The sequence below is a fragment of the Styela clava genome, chromosome 3 (assembly GCF_964204865.1).
Source record: "Styela clava chromosome 3, kaStyClav1.hap1.2, whole genome shotgun sequence".
Classification (NCBI taxonomy): domain Eukaryota; kingdom Metazoa; phylum Chordata; class Ascidiacea; order Stolidobranchia; family Styelidae; genus Styela; species Styela clava.
This window is the reverse complement of record NC_135252.1, coordinates 21,099,525-21,120,730: the sequence shown is the minus strand read 5'-3', so window position 1 is coordinate 21,120,730 and position 21,206 is coordinate 21,099,525. Positions and strand designations below refer to the sequence as shown.

General features: G+C 35.6%; 1 protein-coding gene across 1 annotated transcript; it reads left to right on the top strand.

Moving 5' to 3' along the window:
* The first annotated feature begins 1,719 nt into the window (after window positions 1–1,719).
* Window positions 1,720–14,804, top strand: LOC120343141 (heat shock cognate 71 kDa protein-like). The gene is made up of 12 exons (XM_078110760.1): window positions 1,720–1,809; window positions 2,452–2,581; window positions 2,916–3,022; window positions 3,110–3,361; window positions 4,802–4,925; window positions 5,541–5,694; window positions 6,052–6,199; window positions 10,277–10,447; window positions 11,259–11,420; window positions 11,911–12,141; window positions 12,481–12,669; window positions 13,349–14,804. Exons 1-12 carry the CDS (start codon window positions 1,744–1,746, stop codon window positions 13,412–13,414), a joined length of 1,800 nt encoding a protein of 599 aa, XP_077966886.1. The 5' UTR covers window positions 1,720–1,743; the 3' UTR covers window positions 13,415–14,804.
* The last annotated feature ends 6,402 nt before the right edge of the window (window positions 14,805–21,206 follow it).

Below are 21,206 nucleotides of genomic sequence, written 5' to 3'. Positions count from 1 at the left end.
ATACCTAGGCTATGCTATATTGGTGTATAGAATTGATTGATCCATCTCCTCTCCAAGGTTTCCAAATTTTAGAAGAATATGTTATACAATATTGTTATTCTGTTATTAAAATATGATTGTAATATTGTCATAAATCATTAAAAACCTCACAGAGAAATGACTTCATATTAGATCTCTTACAGGTTAGGAAGGTCACGTTTTTTAGGTATTTTGCTTAGAAGATATCATGTGATTAAATTAGACTACTGCCAGGTACAGTATGAATCATAAAAAATACAGTAGTTTCTGTCGTATAGATGCCATGAAAATCCTTTAAAATCTTGACGCTGCATGGCTACTTTGCAGTAAAACACATGTGCGGTACTAGGTAACGTACGGGTACGGCTACTGTTCTGCGTGGCAATCATTTCAAATCAACAAGCAGTAAGTTAATATCTATTTTATCAACCAGATAAATTTGTCAAACCCTCTTCGAATTCATCAGAATAAATATGAAAACTTCATTCCGTACCTCTGAAAACGAAAAAGCGCGGCGACAACGCTAGCGCTCTCCGTGGAAAGTAATTTCAAGCCGTTTGTTATGCATACAAACGCTGATACGCAGCAAGTTTCTTATGCCAGATCCCAGGAATACCGCATTAATGTCTGTAAATTTCATCCATGCTCTCATATTCTATCAAACAATAATTTATCATTCATTCAAACACATAAAAATCATTCATGCTTTCATAAAGTAGTGAATGATTACAATTAGCGCATATAGTACAGGAGAGCAATGAACTAACACAATATTTAGACCAGAACAGAGGGGGGTTGTGAATTAAAAATCTGTGACATCATGAGATGATGTCATTTTTGTACACTCCGCCATAAATCATAAATTTCAGTCCACGAAGGTTCCACTTAGTGCAAACCAAGCACGATCATAAAACCTACAGCAGCTTACTGATTTGTGGTTAATTTACGACACATAATTGATAAGAATACTCTTTCATAAGACAATTTCGGCAGTCCACGCCAGGTTATTTAAATAGCAAATGGTTGCGCAAGGAACATTTTTATTTACAGAGTAAACAATAATCACTACTCATTTTTTAACTTACAGGTCTCAAATATACTAAATCCTTAATGACATATTTATTGTCAGAACATACTGTTGTGTACATAAAAATTCCAGAGCGTTTGGATAGCCTGGCTATACAGGCGGATAAAACATTATAGAATAACATTACGAGAAAGCAGTTAGTGGACAGTGGTCGTAGGTAACCTTCACTGGCTTAAAGCTTCAGGAATTGGCGAGACAAGTCTCTCGCAATTTGCAACAACCAGATCGAGTAGATGGCTATTTTGAGTACTAGACATTAATAAATTATGAAGCTGCAAATTTTAATAGCTTTTCGAAAGGCGTATTGAAATATTCTTGCATTCGATGGTAAAGTTCATAAAAAAATTATTTTTTGAAATGTTTTAAATGATTTAATGTCAGTTGCTATATTCTTGTAATATAATATTCGAGTCTAAAAATGTTGTGAACAGCAATATAACTTTGGTTGGATGGACCATCAATAATGCTGAGCATCCGAATATTCGTTTCATTTATATCTGTATCTTTGAATAGTTTTATGAGTTTGAGTCCTACATAACATACAATAGGTACGCTCACTGCGCCGCTCACTGTTTCAACTGCAGATTATATTCAATTCCTAGATTGTACCGGTACCTAAAGTTTGCTCAAACATAATTATGCCAACGATAGGAATCGACTTGGGGACTACAAACTCTTGCATGGCAGTTTTCCGGAATGGAAGGGTATGTATATGCAATGCTAATTTTGGTGCGGCAGTGCAAAACCAGTTGATACATAAGAATGAATATGAGGTCTATTACAATGGCTTTCCCTGCTGAGGAAAATCTGAATGATACATAGATAGTGGATTTATTTTGAAGATGCGTTAGTCCACACAATCAAGTTAAAATAGCTAGTTTGAAAGGGTGAAATCACAAGGACTATTTTCAAAAGTCCGATGTTTCAAATCGTCATTACGATTCACTTCGACTTTCAAGGATAGACAAACTAAATACATTTTATTTTATAATATCAAAGCCAATAGTATCTGTCGAAAGTCAACTTCAAAGATTAAATTCAACATTTCATGAATGGTTCAGATTAATACCATGGCTACTTCAATCTGAAGGATTTGGATCATATATATCTCTTAATATTAACTATTTATAATTACTGGGCGGGCACAAAGTGGCAAACTTTTATACGAAATTTGGCACATGTAAGACGTATTTGCGTCTATCTTGATAAATAATCTAATTATTGTCTGCAATTTGTCCTGTCACGGTTTGAAATATATAAAAAAGCATAACGGAATAACTTATTTTCTGACTAGAAAACTTAACTTGGCCTACTGCATTCATTACAATTTTCGTTTCACTTCACAGGCTGAAATTATCGCAAATGATCTTGGAAATCGAGTTACTCCGTCCTATGTATCGTTCACGGGGAATGAAAGACTTGTTGGTGAAGCAGCTAAAGAAGAAGCGACTGAATATTTCAAGAATACTCTTTACCGTAAATATTTGTAGCCAATTTCGACTCTAAAATATTGCACATGTGAATTGTGAAATGATATATCTTTGCACTTCTGATTTACTGGCACGTCTTTATACGTGATCTAGATTTCTAGGTCTGAGCAATTAGTCCTATGTGAAGATCACGCTTGAAAACAGTAGCGTCATAACAAGTAGCAGTGTATGGTTTTAAGAAGCATTGTTAGGAATTAGGCTGCTAAAAATTCAAATACATTTATACCTTCTTTTGTGAGTGGGAAATATTATATAATATCAATTTTGATATGCCTAAGTGACAACTGTATTGACATAAACAGTGCTCATTATAACTTTAGAAATTAAACGTTTGATTGGACGAACATATGATGACCCTTCGGTTCAAGCTGATATGAAATTGTGGGGATTCACCGTTATTAACGATGATAACAAGCCTAAGATATCGGTAAGTAACCATTGAAAGCGATACAAAAGATGCTATATCATTCATCATCAAGTTGCAGTAATCATTTTTTTGCTATTACAATTTCAGGTTGTCCATGACCACAAAAGAAATGTATTCCGCCCAGAACAAATAAGTGCGATGGTTCTGGAAAAAATGAAAATCGCAGCTGAGGCATTCTTGGGTGAAACCGTAACTGATGCAGTCATTACAGTCCCTGCTTATTTCAATCACGCTCAGCGAAAAGCAACTCGTGATGCTGGGTTAATAGCAGGTCTCAACGTTATCGGCATGATCAATGAGCCGACAGCGGCAGCAGTGGCATATGGACTGGATAGACAGGTAAAGCTTTATTTATTTCCTTTTCAACCGTTTGTGCATGTTTCAAAATATCTCTATTGCATTCGATTGGCCGAATATGCATATAAACCCGTCTGTATATGCCTATCAACTTTGTCATATGTGCCTATCCAATTTGCTGCATATAAATAAACAAAAGTTGGACTATAACATATACAGCCAGAAATATGCATGTACAACCAACTCATATGGACATAGGACCAATTCCATAGGCCTATAGAGTTACAGCCATGTGCATACACAACCAATTCAATAATGTATACAGCTATTAAAGTATTGTACAGAATATATAGTCCACTACATACATATAAATTCATAAAAGTGGTCTACACACAAAATCAAATGTTATATGCCCATACGGCCACTCAATATACATATACAGCCATTCAAAAAGTACATACAATTTCAAAGTCATATGTACACATATATTGTATACAAATACATGTACTGTAGAACGATGAAAATATCGGCTCTGTTAACGAACGTTTAATCGCGGCGACCGTTTCGTGGGAATTTCTAATTTTGAATCCCCACTACAAACAAACACTTGGGTTTTGTTAACATGGGTGCCTCTATTTGAAATAAAATAACCGTACCATACAATCAAAATCTTTGTGTTACGGGTTGATTGTGTCCCGTATAAATGAGTTATATTAATATGACATTGACGTCAGTATGTATTTATATATTGAATCGAATTGCTCATTCTTATTTGCCATACTTTATTGGCTATACAGTAAAAACTCTACCTACAAATTAATTTGTTCCGGAAGCCCTTTCGTATGTAGAAAATTCGTAAATAGGGACGCATTTTACCTGCAAATGCCCTAATCGGTTCCAAGTCCACACTAAACTAGGCACAGAATATTTGTATAATTTATAATGATAGTCAAAACCCCTAACAAACACATGTTAGAATTAGATTAATGTACAATGAAAACAAAAGGTGCAAACGTAAAAACCAGAAAAATAACGAATAAAAACTAAGAACGGTTTGTTTGTGTGACTTTGTTTACCATCGTCATATTCAAATGAATGAAACCGATTCCTAAATTTTCATCCGCCAATGATGGAGAATCAATACCGGAAAACGTGTTTTATTTTTCGAGTCGGCGATGATTTATATCTTTCATGTCGGCTGGTATGATTTTATTTTTGCTTAGAAATTAATACCGCCAACTTAAACTGAAAGATATAGCCATCAACGACGTTGGTATAATGATAAAATCCACTATATATACTAAGTAATATTTACGAGAGATTTTATACGCTCTAAATGGCAAAAAGTAAAAATTGCCCGTTCATTTTTTTTATTTTTCACTGAATATCTGTACTTTTAATCACTATTCATTTGAACGCTAAGTTTGTACATAACGTGCTGGTTTGATTATAATTATAATACATTCAAACCCTTTCACACAGAGCGACAGTGAACGGAATGTTCTCATATTTGACCTAGGAGGAGGCACCTTCGATGTTACCATCGTGAAAATTAAAGGTCGCAAGTTTGACGTAAAAGCTACGGGTGGGGACACACACTTGGGGGGTAAGATACAAACACATTTTATGCGTATGATCATATATACCGTATAACATGATTGAGGAAGCTTCAACAAATGGGTCGTACAATATATATTTAATGGAAAATGAGAAGTATGTGGGTCATAGATTTGCAAAGTTTTATCCTACGTTTAAACTGGGTTAACAATAAATCGTTGACTGTGAGGTTACGTTTCCGTCTTCCGAGCAAAGTTTGTAAACTTCTTGTGCAATTTGGAGAAGTACAATAATCGATACTCTCAAAATCTTCGAGCTTAGTATGGAGCGCGGGAAGGAAGTCGCTATCCCAACTGGACGATGTCGTCGAAAATACTTGCTAACCTGCTGAATTCGTTCGAAATGAACAGTTCAAATTGTCCCATTATGTAAATTCAAATGAACGCCAACCCGTTCAACACACCAACCATTAACGCAACAATTAGGTTGTGTAGGCTTTTATCATTTGGTTGAAACTTAAAATTAAATGAGCTCAAATTGTGCATATATTTGAGCATAGCTGCCTTGTTTATCTATGTATTGTTATTAGACTCTTGTGTTAATTTCTTTTCTGTTCATGGTATTTTAATAATAATGTAACTTATGTCTCTCTATATATACGTAGGTGAGGACTTTGATAACATACTTGTGAAATATTTCGTTTCCGAGTTCAAGCAACAACGCGGTGAAGATATATCAGAAAATAAAAGAGCATTGAATCGTCTTCGAGTGGCGTGTGAGGCAGCAAAAAGAAAATTGTCTTCGTCCACAAACGCCAAGTACGTTATACGTTATTCTATCATCGTTTAAGACATGCACACGTGAATTTCTTTTTATAAGAAGTTTTCACGACTCTCACTCCGCACAGAGCTACGTACTTTCGCAACGACAGGGAATTTTGTGATTTGGTATTGTCAACTTAATTATCAATTCACTACTGTGAGAGTAAAAACTTGAAGCAATAACTTGAAGTACATATTTGCTAAGTCGCTTTGATAAAAAATCAAATTTCATTTAGTTTTTTATCATGCTTCATATACAACCTATTCAAATAAATGATTTCCCAAAAAGTATATATACTTATTATATTGGATTTAGATGTCTGAAACTACTTATGTCGTAATTTCGCTTTTAAGGGTTCAAGTCGATGCTCTGCAAGGCGGACACGATTTTCGTAGCAGTATTTCACAAGCAAAATTTGAAAATTTGAATCACAGTTTTTTCGAGAGAGTCCTTGATACCGTGAAGAATACGCTTTCTGATTCTGGACTCAAAAAGGAAAACGTGAGATACGCACGAAGCATTAGCATATTCAAAATATTTTTTCCTTGTAAAATTTAGTGGCCTACTTTACTTCAACGCAGTGAATGCACACGAAGTGGACTCGATCTGAAAACTTGATTTTTTTTGTTGTAACTGATGTTGAAATAATCCACTTTTCTCTTCAACCTCTAGGCCAGGGGTTCTCAACCTGGGGTTCGCAGGGATTCACGAGAAGATTTCCAGGGGTACTTGGATGGCAGTCGAGTTTTTGTGTTTTTTCTTACAATATACTTTAACAAAGGAAAACTGAGTAACTAACCACATGAAAATGAACGTCAATTTAAACTCAGCGTAAATTTTCACTGATCTAGCGTTGTTGTGATTGTGACGCAACAATGTGAAATGCACGGCTTCCAGCCAAACTGTGAAATCTCAAATGACAATGTGCTGCGAGCATTGCAGAAAGTGATATGCTCATCGAAACTTGAGAGATTTCAAGAATTCATTAGTTGGGTGGAGGACAAGGGCAATAACATCAACACGAATATTTAATTCAGATACAGCAGTAGGTCTATAAATTGTCGTTGCAGCAAATTGTCAGTCAATATATCACAACTTTGTTTGGTGTCTGATTATTGGGGGTTCGCGTTGATTGTTTCGTGACTCGGGGGGTACTTAACATAAAAAAGGTTGAGAACCCCTGCCCTAGGCCTACTAGACCATTTGTTGACATTTTTTAGTAGCTATTGACTAAGAATTTCTTTCATTATGTATATTTTTCACATTTCATATACGCTCCGTACGTTAGATTGGCGACATCCATCACCGTACCGGTACCTACTTCGTGACCATATATATGTATATTTCAGCTGTGCTCTCATTGTAATATTCTTGTTAATCATCGTATAATCTCTCATCGAGATTCGTTATGAACAAAAAGCCACTTATATCTTAAGATATGTAATAGGGTACTGTTATTTGGAAGAATATGATTCTTTAGTCGTTGCCTACCCAATTTCTTGGATGAGGTGAGGGTATGGGATTAAACTTGAGATGTGTCATCAGCGATGCCGACAAAATAAGCTTTACGCCGGGTTGGCAAGCTACGGCCCGCGAAGAGAAATAATCCGGCCCGCGAGGCTTCACTGAATTATAGTAAAAAAACGGCTGTTTTGACGATTATATTTTTAAGTGACAGAATTTATTGTGAGACACGTGTATACTAAAATATATTATAACCTCACATGTATATATATAATTTACAATTTACTCGTTTGTTGAGGCAATAGTTCAATTATAATTAGACAAATGGCAACAAAACGCAGAAAAGTTGATGCTAATTGCAAAGGGTTCAATGGCGCAGAAAATATTCAAAGGGAATTTTGTGGTGCAATGCAATGGGGAAATTAATCTATAATCCATTCGAAAGATGTATCACTACTTTATTTTTATAAAAAGTATCTTATTGGAGGAAAACTTTATCCAAATTTGCCAAACGATGCGAAAAAACTCACATTGATGTTTGAAAGCACATATATATGCATGCAAACAGTTATTTTCGAAAATGAACATTACAAAAACAAGGGGAGAACTCGAATGAGTGATTCCTATATTTATAAAATATTTCAATCTTGGCTTCATCCAGTGTCTTATTTAGAAAATGTTGGTTATGTCGAAAACGTATCAAGCGTGATTGAACAAAAAGTGTCACACTTTATGTCATTTGTAATTTTGAGTTGAGTTCACGAGTTGTCGCAGTCTTTGCGCGCCGCTTCAAATTTTCACTTATGATCTGTGTAAAAAAAGTGTGAATATCAGCCATCCGGCGGTTTTTAACTTTTTTATCATATGTGCGGCCCGCCAAGACTTATATTGCCCTGTGAGCAGGGATGGCCATTTCCGAATACTAAACTATTCCGAATACATTCTAAAATAATGTTTTCGAATCTGGAATTCCGAATACATTCTAAAATCGAAAATAACACATTTTTGTTTTAGTTGATTAAAACCCAGTAAATTAGGAAACAAGCTTCAATAGAAATATCAGAATAAAGCCACAAACCAACAGTATATGTACACAAAGTAATTGATAGTTTATAGCTATTAATAAAAAATAATAGCAACTTGTGACACAGTCAGTTTATTAAAATTATTCACTTTGTGCAAATGACCATATGAAAAGATAGCCAAGGAGTTGTCTGACGCTTTTCTATCATTGGTACCATGATATTACGATAATAGTCGAGTCTATTGACAAAAATACTACTTTTATTCAGATAATTGTGTATATTTTCTGAGAGTAATAAAATTTATTGGCAATACAGGCAACAACAATCGAAAATCCATTATGCCTTTGAAAATTCTAATATTTAAGCCTAGAGTATTCTACTACCTACCAGTATATTTGTATATTAATTTATGTGAAACATATTGTTATTATGTGTAACATATTGTTGTGTTTGGAATTAGAAATAAATTAGTAGAGAATAGATGACCACCACTGCCAGCCGCGCAGCCAGGATTTTCGAAATCGGAAATTCCCATTGCCGCCTGTAACGCGCTCGTTAAAAGAGCCGTCTTGTCAGCATATAATGATCATTCTGTTACGTAAAATATTCAATCCATGACAACTAAGAGATTCTAAATATCTTTATATATTAATTTAATGTGTCCAACATAACTCGCGGTTGCTTCTTCTTACGTCAAAAAAAAAAAACATTATTATTCGGTCCACGGCAATCTGTGACCTAAAATTACGAGATAAACTGCCTGATGTATTTAATTTTAATACGTATTTTTGCAATCTTGCCAACTCGTTATCGCCATTAGAAAAATCTCAAATAATTATATAAAATCCTGTTAAGTGTAGAGAATAATTCATTTCATACAATGAATATACATATAAAGTTTAGCAGTTAATTAAAAATACATCCGCGATTATGCCACCTGTTAAAAGAGTCGACTTTTACAACAAATAATATAACAACGAATATATATTTTTCTGTTGTGCAAAGTGATGAATTCGTGACCGACACAGGCATATTTAAAATGTCTTGCTCTTATTAATTTAATTGTCTTCAATTTAACCTGCGGTTGCGTCGACAAAATAAAATCCTCACCACTCTTATATACCATTGCAATCCGCGGCCATAAAAATAAAAACGTGAGGTAAACTGTCCGATTAAATATTGTTTTTATCCGTATTTTGCAAATTCGGCAAATATTTAGATGTACTTGTTAACAGTGACTCCGCTCGATCGAAATGCTCAGAGTAAAATTTATTTCATCACAATAAAATTGATTGAGTATACTTTAGAATAATTATATTATATACATCCTCACAACCAGGGAAAAAGTCGCGTTTCAAACCTTGTATCGTGTTAACCCGAAAATATTCGACGGCAATTTAAAGTAATGGATAATCAGGCAAATCCCGCCCTCAATTAGTGAGGATATGTTTGTAAACGCCGACCAAACATAATGTGTGCCAGAAGCATACACAATTTTGCGATTTTCACTGCCTAGAAAAGCGTTTTTTAAATTTTCGCGGGCCTCAATAAAACTTATGTTGTTTACGGTTTTATTTTCAGTATTTTAAATTTCCGCTTTTCAATCAAAAAGTTGCGTTGTCTTTAGAAACTCGCCGCCGATGAACGTATTTACCAGATTCACAATTCCGTGCGCGTACAAAAATAAAATAAATGTTATCGTTATCGTGGAACAAATTTGTGGAAAATTTTCGTTTTAGAGAAAATAACACAATCGTAAAGGCGTTTACGGGCCTAAATAACACGTTACGCTGATGAGTGATGAAAACAATCACGCGCAAGTTTCTATCGAGAATGTTTTCATTCAACGGAAACGTCTTGAAAGCGACGTCAAAAATGTGTGACGTCACACAAATATCCGATATTCTTATGAACGTGAATTCCGATATTCGAATGACGAGATATTCGAATACTTTATTCGAATTGGCCATCCCTGCCTGTGAGCAATACAAATAATACTTTGTCTATAATGGTAATTTATATACATTTTCTTATTCAAGTTTTGAAAATTCTATTATGATGCAAAATTAGGATTTCACCATTTATTTAGATTGACGACGTTGTTCTTGTCGGAGGCTCAACTCGAATTCCAAAAATTCAAGCAATGCTGGAAAAGTATTTTGACAACATGAAACTTAAAAGAACTATCAATCCTGACGAGGCAGTTGCTTGTGGTGCAGCAGTATATGCATCTTCACTTGGCTTTGTAAAAGATCCCGCTGTAAGTAATCGTTTCTCCATAAATTTCCACAATTTAACCAAACTTTGCTAAAGGTATTGAGCTAGTGCTTGCTTGTCCTTATTAAAACGAGAATCTGAAAAAGCAGATTTTGGGACATTGCACATGGAAAATGAATTTTATTTAAATTAACTTTTTGTCGACGTTGCCAGTCAAATTTTCAATGTTATTAATCTTGTTAATCTAATTGCCACACACAAAATTCTTTGAACAGTTGCCGAACACAAAAGGGCAAAGACGAACTCAATGGGAACAAAATATTTAGTAGTGTTTTTTTAAGAATAAGTAATCGTATATGAATTTCAGGATCAACGCAACAAGTAATAGGGTATGCCATAGTTGAGTTCGCATAAATATACTATAATAAATGTATAAATATAACAAATAAATATAACAAATTTACTACGAATTATCATTGTTGGTGGTAGCTCACAATCAGGCGGGTAGTGGATTAGGATAAATCGCCACACTGGTTGATATATATATTGTGAGTCTGTGACTAATAAGATAAATAAACAAAAAAAAAGGCTTCACAACCAAAAAGGTGACAGATCTGGGTGTTAGACAGTATAGATGACCGATTATCGTCAAATCTTGAAACATAAAAAATCTTTATTACGCCAATAAGACAGTATTCATAGTCGAAAATGTTTGCCACTATTCGAAATAATAGTGCACGAAGACAAGTGCAAGTGCTGGGGTGATTTGCTTTGGTGCTGGAATCTAAAAAACTTCCTATTCTAAAAATTGAGAACACATACTGCTGAGTTAAATAACATTCCAATTATCTCAGCTGGAGGAATTCGCTCTTGAAGATGTTATTCCACTTTCTATTGGCATCAAAAGTCATGGAGGAAAAATGAGTTTTGCTATTCCGCGAAACACGAAGATTCCAACCAAAGTACGGAAAACCCGGTCTACCGTGGCAGATAACCAAGAAAGAATGGGGATTAAGGTTCGTCTACGACTCTACATCACATATTTCAAATGATAATAGTATATTAGTAAATTTAAGTCAGGGTTTCCCAAACTTGGGTCCGCGGATCCCCTGGGGGGTCCGCAAGAATATGAAAAAGTCTGATAAAAGTCTGAAGAGCAATTGCATATTTTTGGTTGAGCGTTGCGGACGAATATCCATTGCTGTCAGAAAAGGCAATTGCAAGTTTATTGCTATTTGTAACGTCCTACATGCGTGAGGCAGCATTTTCACCTCTTTTAATTTTGACGATAAAATACAGGTCGACCCTTTGCGTCCGATGTTGTCCGTGTTGTAAATGTAACATTATCTTTATTCGTTGCTTAGGCACTGAAATTGACACGACATAGCGCGGGGGGTCCGTCAAAGTTAAGATTCTCAAATAGAGGCCCGCGGCCCGAAAAGTTTGGGAAACTCTGATCCAAGTTATAAATATATTATTAATTATTTTGGAATTTATACTGCACAGATATATGAAGGTGAGCGCGCTTTGATCAAAGATAATCATTTTCTCGATGAATTTACAATATCGGGAATTCCACCTGCACCGAGGACAAAGGGCGAAGTTGAAGTGCTACTCGAAATCAACGCATGTGGAATTCTTCATGTTGAAGCGATTGAGAAAATCACTGGAAACTCAAGTGAAATCACGATCGCAAGAGACAAAGGACGATTGAGCGAGAACGAGATAAAACGAATGGTAATATATGGAATTTCTTAAAGGCTCACAAAATTGTCAAATACATAAACAAATACGAGAAAATTGGCCTGCAAATTATTAACGTAATAGTTACCTTTAATTTTCAAATAGAGGGAAGAGGAAACAAAGCGCAATTATCTTAACGTTTGTTTACATGTGCGATATTATTTTCAATAGTGTGATTGAACATATATGTAAATATATGAAATTAAATGTGTTTTGAAAGTGTTCAGTTAAAATTGAAGCCGGACTGAAATCGCACATTACAGAAATATACAGAAACATGAGTTTCACATTAGCACATATAAGTAAATCTGAATCTCTTATCTCTCTAGGAAGGTACAGGAAGCAGAAAAGTTTAGAGAAAGGGACCAAGAGCTAAAACAGCGATGCAATGCAAGGAATGCGCTTGAAAATTACGCTTACACCGTAAAAGAAGGAGTGGATCAAAAAAATCTAACAAGACAACAAAGAGAATCTATAATGAGCAAAGTGACTGAAATTCTTCAATGGTTGGATATAAACAAGGTAATTGTTTGTGAAGTTGAGATCAAAAAATTTCAAATATTCTTAACTAAAAAGGTTGTTCAAGGAAGTTATAATACTAATTGTACGCAAACCGGATGTTTGTTGAACTTTGTTCTCGTTGAAATTATTGGCGATTCTATAACTCATTGATGCTGAAAATTATATGCTCACTTAATATGAGGCGTTAAATACTCAAAACAGATTTTCATTTTTTTACTGATCTACAAATTGAATTCTTGATGGCGACAAGTTCAAAAGTAATCTAAGTAATCATTTATTTCTATATTATAGTACAGTGGTTCTCAAGCGGTGGGGACCGTCTACAACGGGGTGTAGACAATTTTTTGAGGGGGCGTAAAGCTAATTGGAAATATTTGTTAGGTGTAATCTTGCCCTCCTTATTTTGGATATTGACATTCCTTTATTTGAATTAAACACTTCAAATACTTTTGCCTTACTATATATTTGTAGCTTATTAATAGCTAGTTATTTTTGAGGTGGGGCGTGAGACTTGACAATTTCTAAAAAAGGGGGCGCGGCCTAAAAAGTTTAGGAACCGCTGATATAGTGTTATCCTTTCATTATTTTTTAGTTTTTATGAATACATGAAGCATAAAGCTCGTTAAGTCAATTAATATTCATTCGAGCACTTTCGAAATTACATGCCATTTTTTTTTAGACGGAACCTCCAGAAATGTCTGAATTAGAAGAAAAGAAAAGGGAACTGGAGGAGATTAGTCAATAAGTTGATGAGATTGAATTACGGCAATCTTTATATTTCAAATTTCAGAATTAAAATATCTCCAAGCCTATAATTTTTTTTTAATATTTTACAAGCTGAAGATCTGTTGATTAACCCAATTTCATGATCGCAATTGCGCCAGCAATTTGATTTTAAGTTTAATGACTTTGGCCGGGTTGAGCTAACAAACGTTGTACAGCAGCTCTATTGTTTGCTTGTTTTGTTACCGAACTTCAAGTAGAGTAGCTGTAGTGTGCTTCTTATCATTATATAAAAGTTAGCGTAAATTTGCAAATAAACTATTTTTTAATTCATAGTTTTTCATACTGAGTTATGAGTCTCCGGCCCAGTAACCACTGGCCCACCCAGAAAAGTAATTGGCCAGTTGTTTTATTCGCGTGAAAATAAAATAATACGTCGGATGCAACATATTGCAATACTTTATGAAACTTCCAAGAAAAAAATGTATTTATTTAAAGATAGACGGATAAAATGTATTTATGTAGACATAACTGAGGTGAGCTCCACGAATCAGAAATTGTTTGATACCAAGCCGGTAAGCGCCCAGGATCTCCGCTGATAGTTGAGGCCCGGACTCAGGCGCCCAGTACCATCCATAGGAAAGTGCATTTCTAAAACGGCAGCGTTTTAAGTGAGCGGGTCACCGAAAATGCCAGTTCATTTTGAGCACTGCGCGTTTCGTGAACATTCACGGTATACTGAAGCTAATAATTGAAATAATGTTCACTAAAATCCCTAGGCCTAAGGCTTCCCCAATTTATGGAGTATCGAGATGATGGAGGGTTGGTTCGAAAGAATAGTTTATTCGGCAGGGGGTATCGTGCTCGGATTTTTGATTTTCGACTTGTTTTACGATAAATTGATAAATGATCCACTGTGGTGACAATGAATTCCACACAATAGCACCTACGAAATTGACCTGCATTTTATGCCAGACTCTATTGTTCTCATTTCTTTTGTCGCATACAATTTATAATTAACAACTCGAGTGTAAACAAAGAATTACTACATACCGGTATGTCGTTTACCTTATTAGAACCTAATCCTTTTGTGTCGTGGTCCCACCCAACGTTGGTTTTTAGCAAGTTCATGTCTCGAACAAATTTTTACTTGTTTCGTACAATCTATTGTAAAACAGACAAAAATGCGATTCATACCCTATTCCCATCCTTTCACATCAGAACCTGGGACATGAACGTGCCATAACCTGTCTATTGTACATATCATCGAGGTGCCGTACCTCTTTGTCCTGTGTATTGTACAAGAGTTCTATTTGTATATTTCGTGTCTGTTGTCCTACTATAACGCAGCAGTCCTAAACTGCAGTTATATTTGTTGGGGTGCATGTCGCACATCTGTGTCTTAGGCCAGCAAGGTCTTGAACATGTATCCCGTCTCTTTCATACCGTGTAACTATTATGCAGATACTGTTACATTTTGAGGCAAATAAACATACATACAAATTGTCGAACAGTAAGAGTAATTTCGAGGTTTTTCAACAATCGCGTATTTTTGCTGCTGCTGCCATGGAAACGAAACACTAATCCGGATTGTCACTGATACGCACAATACCAGGGTGATAGGATTACCCACTTGAGAAATTTCGTTCAGAACTGTCCAGTCGTTTAGACCAGGGTCGTTCAACCCAAGGCCCGCGGGCCACATGTGGCCCGCCGAAGGTTTCCGAGTGGCCCGCGCAGTATTATTCGAAGCCCGATGTCTTTCACAAATCTGAGCCACTCTTGAAACTATTCTAATAAAAAAAATTATTCCTCATCGTTCAAACGCGCGAGAAGCACCACACAGCTACCGAAAGCTTTGCGGGCGTTATTGCTGGAGAGATATTTGAATTTATTAACCTGTAGTCGGTGTAGTAAAAACTAAAACATAACTACCTATCAAGTGGCCCGCGCAATCATTCGTAAACATGTGGCCCTTAGACGCTACAGCAAGACATACATACAGATAGACTTTAAGGCTTACTAAGAATAAGAGTCTCTCAGAGCAGAGATCCATAATAATCGAAAACAGAAAAAACTGCTTTTCTAACAAAAATCTAACATCTTCAATATATTTGCGTTAGGTAAGGCAATTTAAGGCTAGCTCTGTATCGGATGTAAATGTTTCTCTGTGTGATTACGCAGCGTCTCAGGTTTATTAAATTATTATTCTAATTGTTAGTATAAAAAACTTACTACATCTAATGACATGTTTTACCTATGTCGCCATTATTATACATCACGATAATATAATATAAACACGGAAGTTACTGTCGAATTTTTTTTTTCATATGACGCCTATTTGCTACGACGCCCTTTGCTACGAACAAAGCCATGTGCAAGAAGCCGCTAGTATACAACGATACTTGAGGAGCTACTATTATTTGGATGGGCCGGAATCCTTCCGGATGGGAAGTGCCTACCTATTTTATTACACACTGGGTGAGGTGGTCCATATAGCATTTGCGATGCCAACACAGTAAGGTATAACGCTATGTTAACTCAATGTTGGGCGAGGTCCAGCCATATAGCGCCATAATCGTTATTTTACGCACGTTACATACAAAATACCGATACTAATCAAACAACGTTCATTGAAATATTTAAAACCTGTAACCTCCAACGATACGCGGCGATAATTTTTCACGACAGGTCTCGCTAGGAATATCTAGAATATCACTAGATAAGATACTAAACTTCAATTCGATATTCACGCACCCAAAAAATAATAATTAAAAGCGTCGAATACCTTGCAAGTGGTAATCATATACAAGTTATAGAAAGTTTGACTATTGACGAGTTGCGCGACTTTCGAGATGGCAGACTGCTGGCGCCGTTTCTTCTTCTGAACTTGGATAAATGATACGTGAATGCCGGCAAGTCTAATCCCAAAAATTGATACTGGTACAAAACTACTTGCAGGGTAGCCTAGCATACAAACTAATATTAAAATGTCAAGGTTAGGGTTACCATATTTTTGTGACATTGAAGTGGGACACCTCTAAAGACAACGACCCCTTAGCTGTAATTTTGTAACTTCACATTTTCCGATTTTACCACTTAGTTTTAGGCCTATATTTAAAGCTATCCCGACTGTCTTCATCGACCATATTGTCATCGAGAATTCATGCGCATATTCTCTGTCCAAATATCGGGTCCAGTTCGAGAAATAGAAAGGAATTGACAATAACGATACCGGTACAAATAACTCGAATTTAGACTAATTAGTATTGATTTTACATGCGATACGTTTTCTAACAATGTTAGCGGAAAAAAAGGAAACAAACGCATTCACCTTCAGTAAGTAGGCTAGTTCTGCGCCACACAGTAACAACAGTAACGAGAACATGTTCGTGTATTATGACTTTTGGCTGACTTGTCGGGACGGCGGGACAAGACGCTAAAAAGCGGGACTGTCCCGCCTAAAGCGGAACGTATGGTAAGCCTAGTCAAGGTACATGAAATGATTGACATGGAGGTAGATGTGATGCCAACACAGTAGACTAGAGTGTAACGCTATGTTAACTTATGTTGGCAAGTCTAATCCCTAAAAATGATACCGGTACTGGTACAAAACTACTTATAAGGTAGCGTATCATACAAACTATTATTAGAATTCCAAGGTAGATGACATTTTAATAATGCAGTAAGAAAGCAACGACTAACGCCCACACACACTTGCCGTACTTCACTAACCTCATCGTTTGGCCAAGCGTTCGGAATGCGCTTGCCATAGCCGCTTGCTGGATTGCCCTGCACGATTCGCAGCCTGTGGTCGCTGATCATGTGCAAGAAGATTGTTGAACTCCGGGCCACTGGGTTGGGTGGTTCATCTAACCACCGATTGTTAACAAATAACTGACTGAATAACCTTGACTTGTAACACGGCGAAAGGTCATGGTTCGCCTCCTGCCCCGAGATAAATAGTTCATGAAAATCCTATCCTATCGTGATGGCAGACTAGTAGTCTAAGGCCTGCTATCCCTATTTACCCGGCGCAAAAATCCATATATGACAAGCTACATGGTACCTTTTTAGTCGAAGTCTTCACCTGTGCCAGTTTTTTCTTCCGATTATTTGAAATTGAGCTTGCTTCTTTCACCCAGCTGTCAACCGACTACCAAGTTCATATTCACAACAAAGACAACTCGCCCGCCAAACCGATTTTGTTAGTCTCAACGCAGTCACCTGGACTACCTACTAAAACCAGGACAAAGTGGACTGAAGAACTTTGACAGAAAGCCCGAAATGTGAATTTGCATACTTACCATATTTTACGCACCATAAGGCGTACTTTGAAACCCCCTTTTTTTTATAAATCGACCGTCCGTTTCATGAGCCCAATGTTCAGGTAGTGCTTTATAGCCTGTAGTCAAAACCAGGCCAATACGGATTTTCCCCCGACCCTTGATCCCAGAAGCATCACTCACAAGCTGGTTACAACTGGCTGGGAATACGCTCGCCACCGCCCCTTATAAATATTCGCATCGGCCACGGATTGAATATTTTATGCAACAGAAAACTCGTTATCCGCTTAAAATGTCTTTTTTCAACCAGTGGCCTAATTGCGAAGAATGTTGCGCGGTAATTTTCGATTCCAAATTTTAAACCGGCTCTCCATTTGAAAATCCTGGCTGCGCTGCTGCTTATAAATAATGTCATATATATATATATAATTGCCTCTATGTTGCCATATTTTGACGCCACAGTTGTCGAATTTCATTAATGTTGTTATTGCTTCTCTGGACAGTTACAAAATTAGCCGATCAGTAATCGATTAGTTTGTGGAGCCCCTAGGTTTCTTTCACGGAGCCCTGGGGCTCCGCACAGAGCATTTTGAGAACCTATGTCTTAAGTGACTTAATTGAATAATAATAATACGAACATTTCACTTTTATTTGGCCTTCATTTATTTGCGCAATTTATTGACAATGCGCCTTATAGAACGACGCCCTATGTTCCCTAAAATACTGTAGATTAGCGTGTAGTGTGTGTTTGCCCCATGTAACAGTAACTGTATAACAAAGACTATATAGAAAAGGATACATACTTGGATACTCCACAAATATAACTGCAGACATATCCCACAAATATAACTTCAGTTTGAGATTGCTGTGTTCAAATGAGAATACACACAAAGCAAGAAAGAAGAAATCATAAAAACGGGACAAATGTAACCAATATAATGTATTGCAATTTCTGCACACAATATTAATTTTCTTAAAGTGATATAGATAAGAAATATCAATGAGGGACAATTAAAAACGAATATTAGAAATAAAAATATGCCACCATTTAAGGTAACCACGAAAACTAAGTGAAAAACTGATTTTAGATAATATTAAAGCAATCTTCAGGATTTTTCACATAAGCCTTCTTTACATCTCCAAAAATGATCAACTCACAGAAGGATACGGCAAATGTTCTATTTAATATCGAAATTGGCTCTGAAAAGTATCATTCATAGTTTGACATTACTGCTATAACAGCTCCCATAGGGTCAGAATTCAGCTGAACCCACAGCCTTGCAGTAACAGCAAGTGTTTGAATAATAGTTAACTTATATTAACAAACGAAATATCCAAATGCAAAAGCATTTTTAAAACTTCAGTGTTATATGAGTAAAATAGTTTATATATTGTATCACAGGCCAAAACTTCCCAACAGATGAAATTTTTTTATTTTTGCATCAATAACTTTAGTTTCGGTCAATAACTGAACTCGATCGAAAATTTCCATAAATTATGGTTGTTTGTAACTGTTTAATCTAATGTACTCTCTATAATAAGTACCAATGGTTTGGTTATTGTAATATAATATTCAAATTGATAATTCCGTCCACCAGAAGTTCAACAAAGTGATTAGAGCCACCAAGTTCATTTTTATAAACTTATTGATATAAGATCTAACCTTGTTTTTTCTCATTAACGGGAATAAGGGAATGGTGTCATGGTTTCCACAGCTGTTGTGAAATTTTATTATAGAAAGTTTATTTAGATAGGCAGAACCAATGCCTTTATCTTGAATCGATTTCTTCAGGTTTTTCCTGAAAAAGGACACTACATTTTTTTAGGGACATGGTGGCCATTGGATAAATAGAATTAATGCCTTCATGTTAAAAATTTACTAGAGTTTTCCCTACAACGCAAACACCAAACTGTTTTCCTCCATAAGGAGACACCCACACAAAGTGGGCGGATGGTGGCCCACTTCAACATTGCGAAATGCTATGCAAAAAGTTTCATAAATGGGAGACAAAATTACTGACTTAATATTGAAAAGAATTTTCTGAAAAATACGAATAAAAATAAAAAAGGTTGCAGTTAAAAGTGCAGATTTAGAGTACCAGAATAGAATAACAGATCAATGTTCATAGGATGTTTAATACCGCATTCAGAATTAAGTGCTTTCTACAACCTTTCTCCAATGATGTGTGAAATGATTCTAACTACTTAACAAGATTTTGTGAACTTCTCATGTGATGGGTTTTTAAAATATTTAGATGAATGATACTCCAACAACGATGATATTAAAGCGTTTCTTTTAAAGTAGGATGGTGGACTATAAAATTTGACATTTTATATGCCTTGTTAAATAATGTATTGTTATGCACAGCAAGAAATTCAGTTCAAACGTTTGGAACAATTCATTGATTAGCTGCTAACATACATATATATATATACATATGACATGGACAGGTAACCAAACAATAGCAAGTAGTTAGCTATATGATTAAGCCGTTATGTTAGCTTTTCTCTCCAGGGAGAAATACGATAATTCGATATGTCCTAGAATCTTAAGTGTTTAGTCTTTGATATGGCTATCATAATAGCGGGGGAACAATGAGACAAATTTAGAGATAGATTTACCTACCAGGCCTTTAATGAGGCGCACTGCAACACATACTTGATTATATGTACTTATCCCCAAATTTTTTTATTATTTTACATATGCCTGTGATAACTCGATGATCGAATAAGTCTTTGAAAGAATTTTAACGTAAAATTGTGGATATAAATGCTTGAAATTGATTGCATTCACAAAACAACAGTTTTTCTATTTTTACCCCCGAGTTAGGTCAAATTTACCTTCAAATAAAGAAAATTTGGCATGGTGGGAAACCCGTTTTAATATACCCACCTTACACATATCTAAAATATGGTAAAAAGGCAGGATATATAGATTATAGTCGGTGATAACAAAAATGACTCCCGTATGAAGGGTAGAGAAATTTCTAATGAGTGATTTTGAAAGTTTCGTAATAAGAGTAGTTGGTTGAAATAATATTTGATCTCGGTCTCTACGGCATATTCAAGGAAAGAATAAAAAAAAATACTATTTTGAAAATTTTAAAATAATACACAAAATAAAAAAATTCGTCACAAAATTTCAACAACATAATTGTTACAGAATAATTAATTTCTAAAATACTCAATAATGACACAACAATTATGAATATTATCATAATTTAAATATGTACATAAACATCACGAAACAAACTTTTCATAATAAAAAGTGAAAAACTGTCGAAAAACCTGAAATAGCATTTCCTTATAGTGTATGTGACGCATTTTTAGTATTTCAACCCAGAAATTAATTTCGTGTAAAAATATTGATAGTAGTGTGTGCAAGAGATTGTGACTCATAAATAGCTATTCCATCAGGAGTTTTAGGTAAATTACTGTGTATTCATGCATGGCATACAGCAGGGGGCGCAATTATATTTTTGAGTGGGCCAGTTGCTGATAATAGACTTGGTTACTGGGCCGAAGGCT

Excerpts from the sequence above, each read along its gene's own strand:
- LOC120343141 (XM_078110760.1), top strand. The coding sequence starts at position 1,744 with ATGCCAACGATAGGAATCGACTTGGGGACTACAAACTCTTGCATGGCA. Across the intron at positions 5,695-6,051 it reads TCTTCGTCCACAAACGCCAA|GGTTCAAGTCGATGCTCTGC; the intron begins GTACGTTATACG and ends TTCGCTTTTAAG. Across the intron at positions 10,448-11,258 it reads GCTTTGTAAAAGATCCCGCT|CTGGAGGAATTCGCTCTTGA; the intron begins GTAAGTAATCGT and ends CAATTATCTCAG.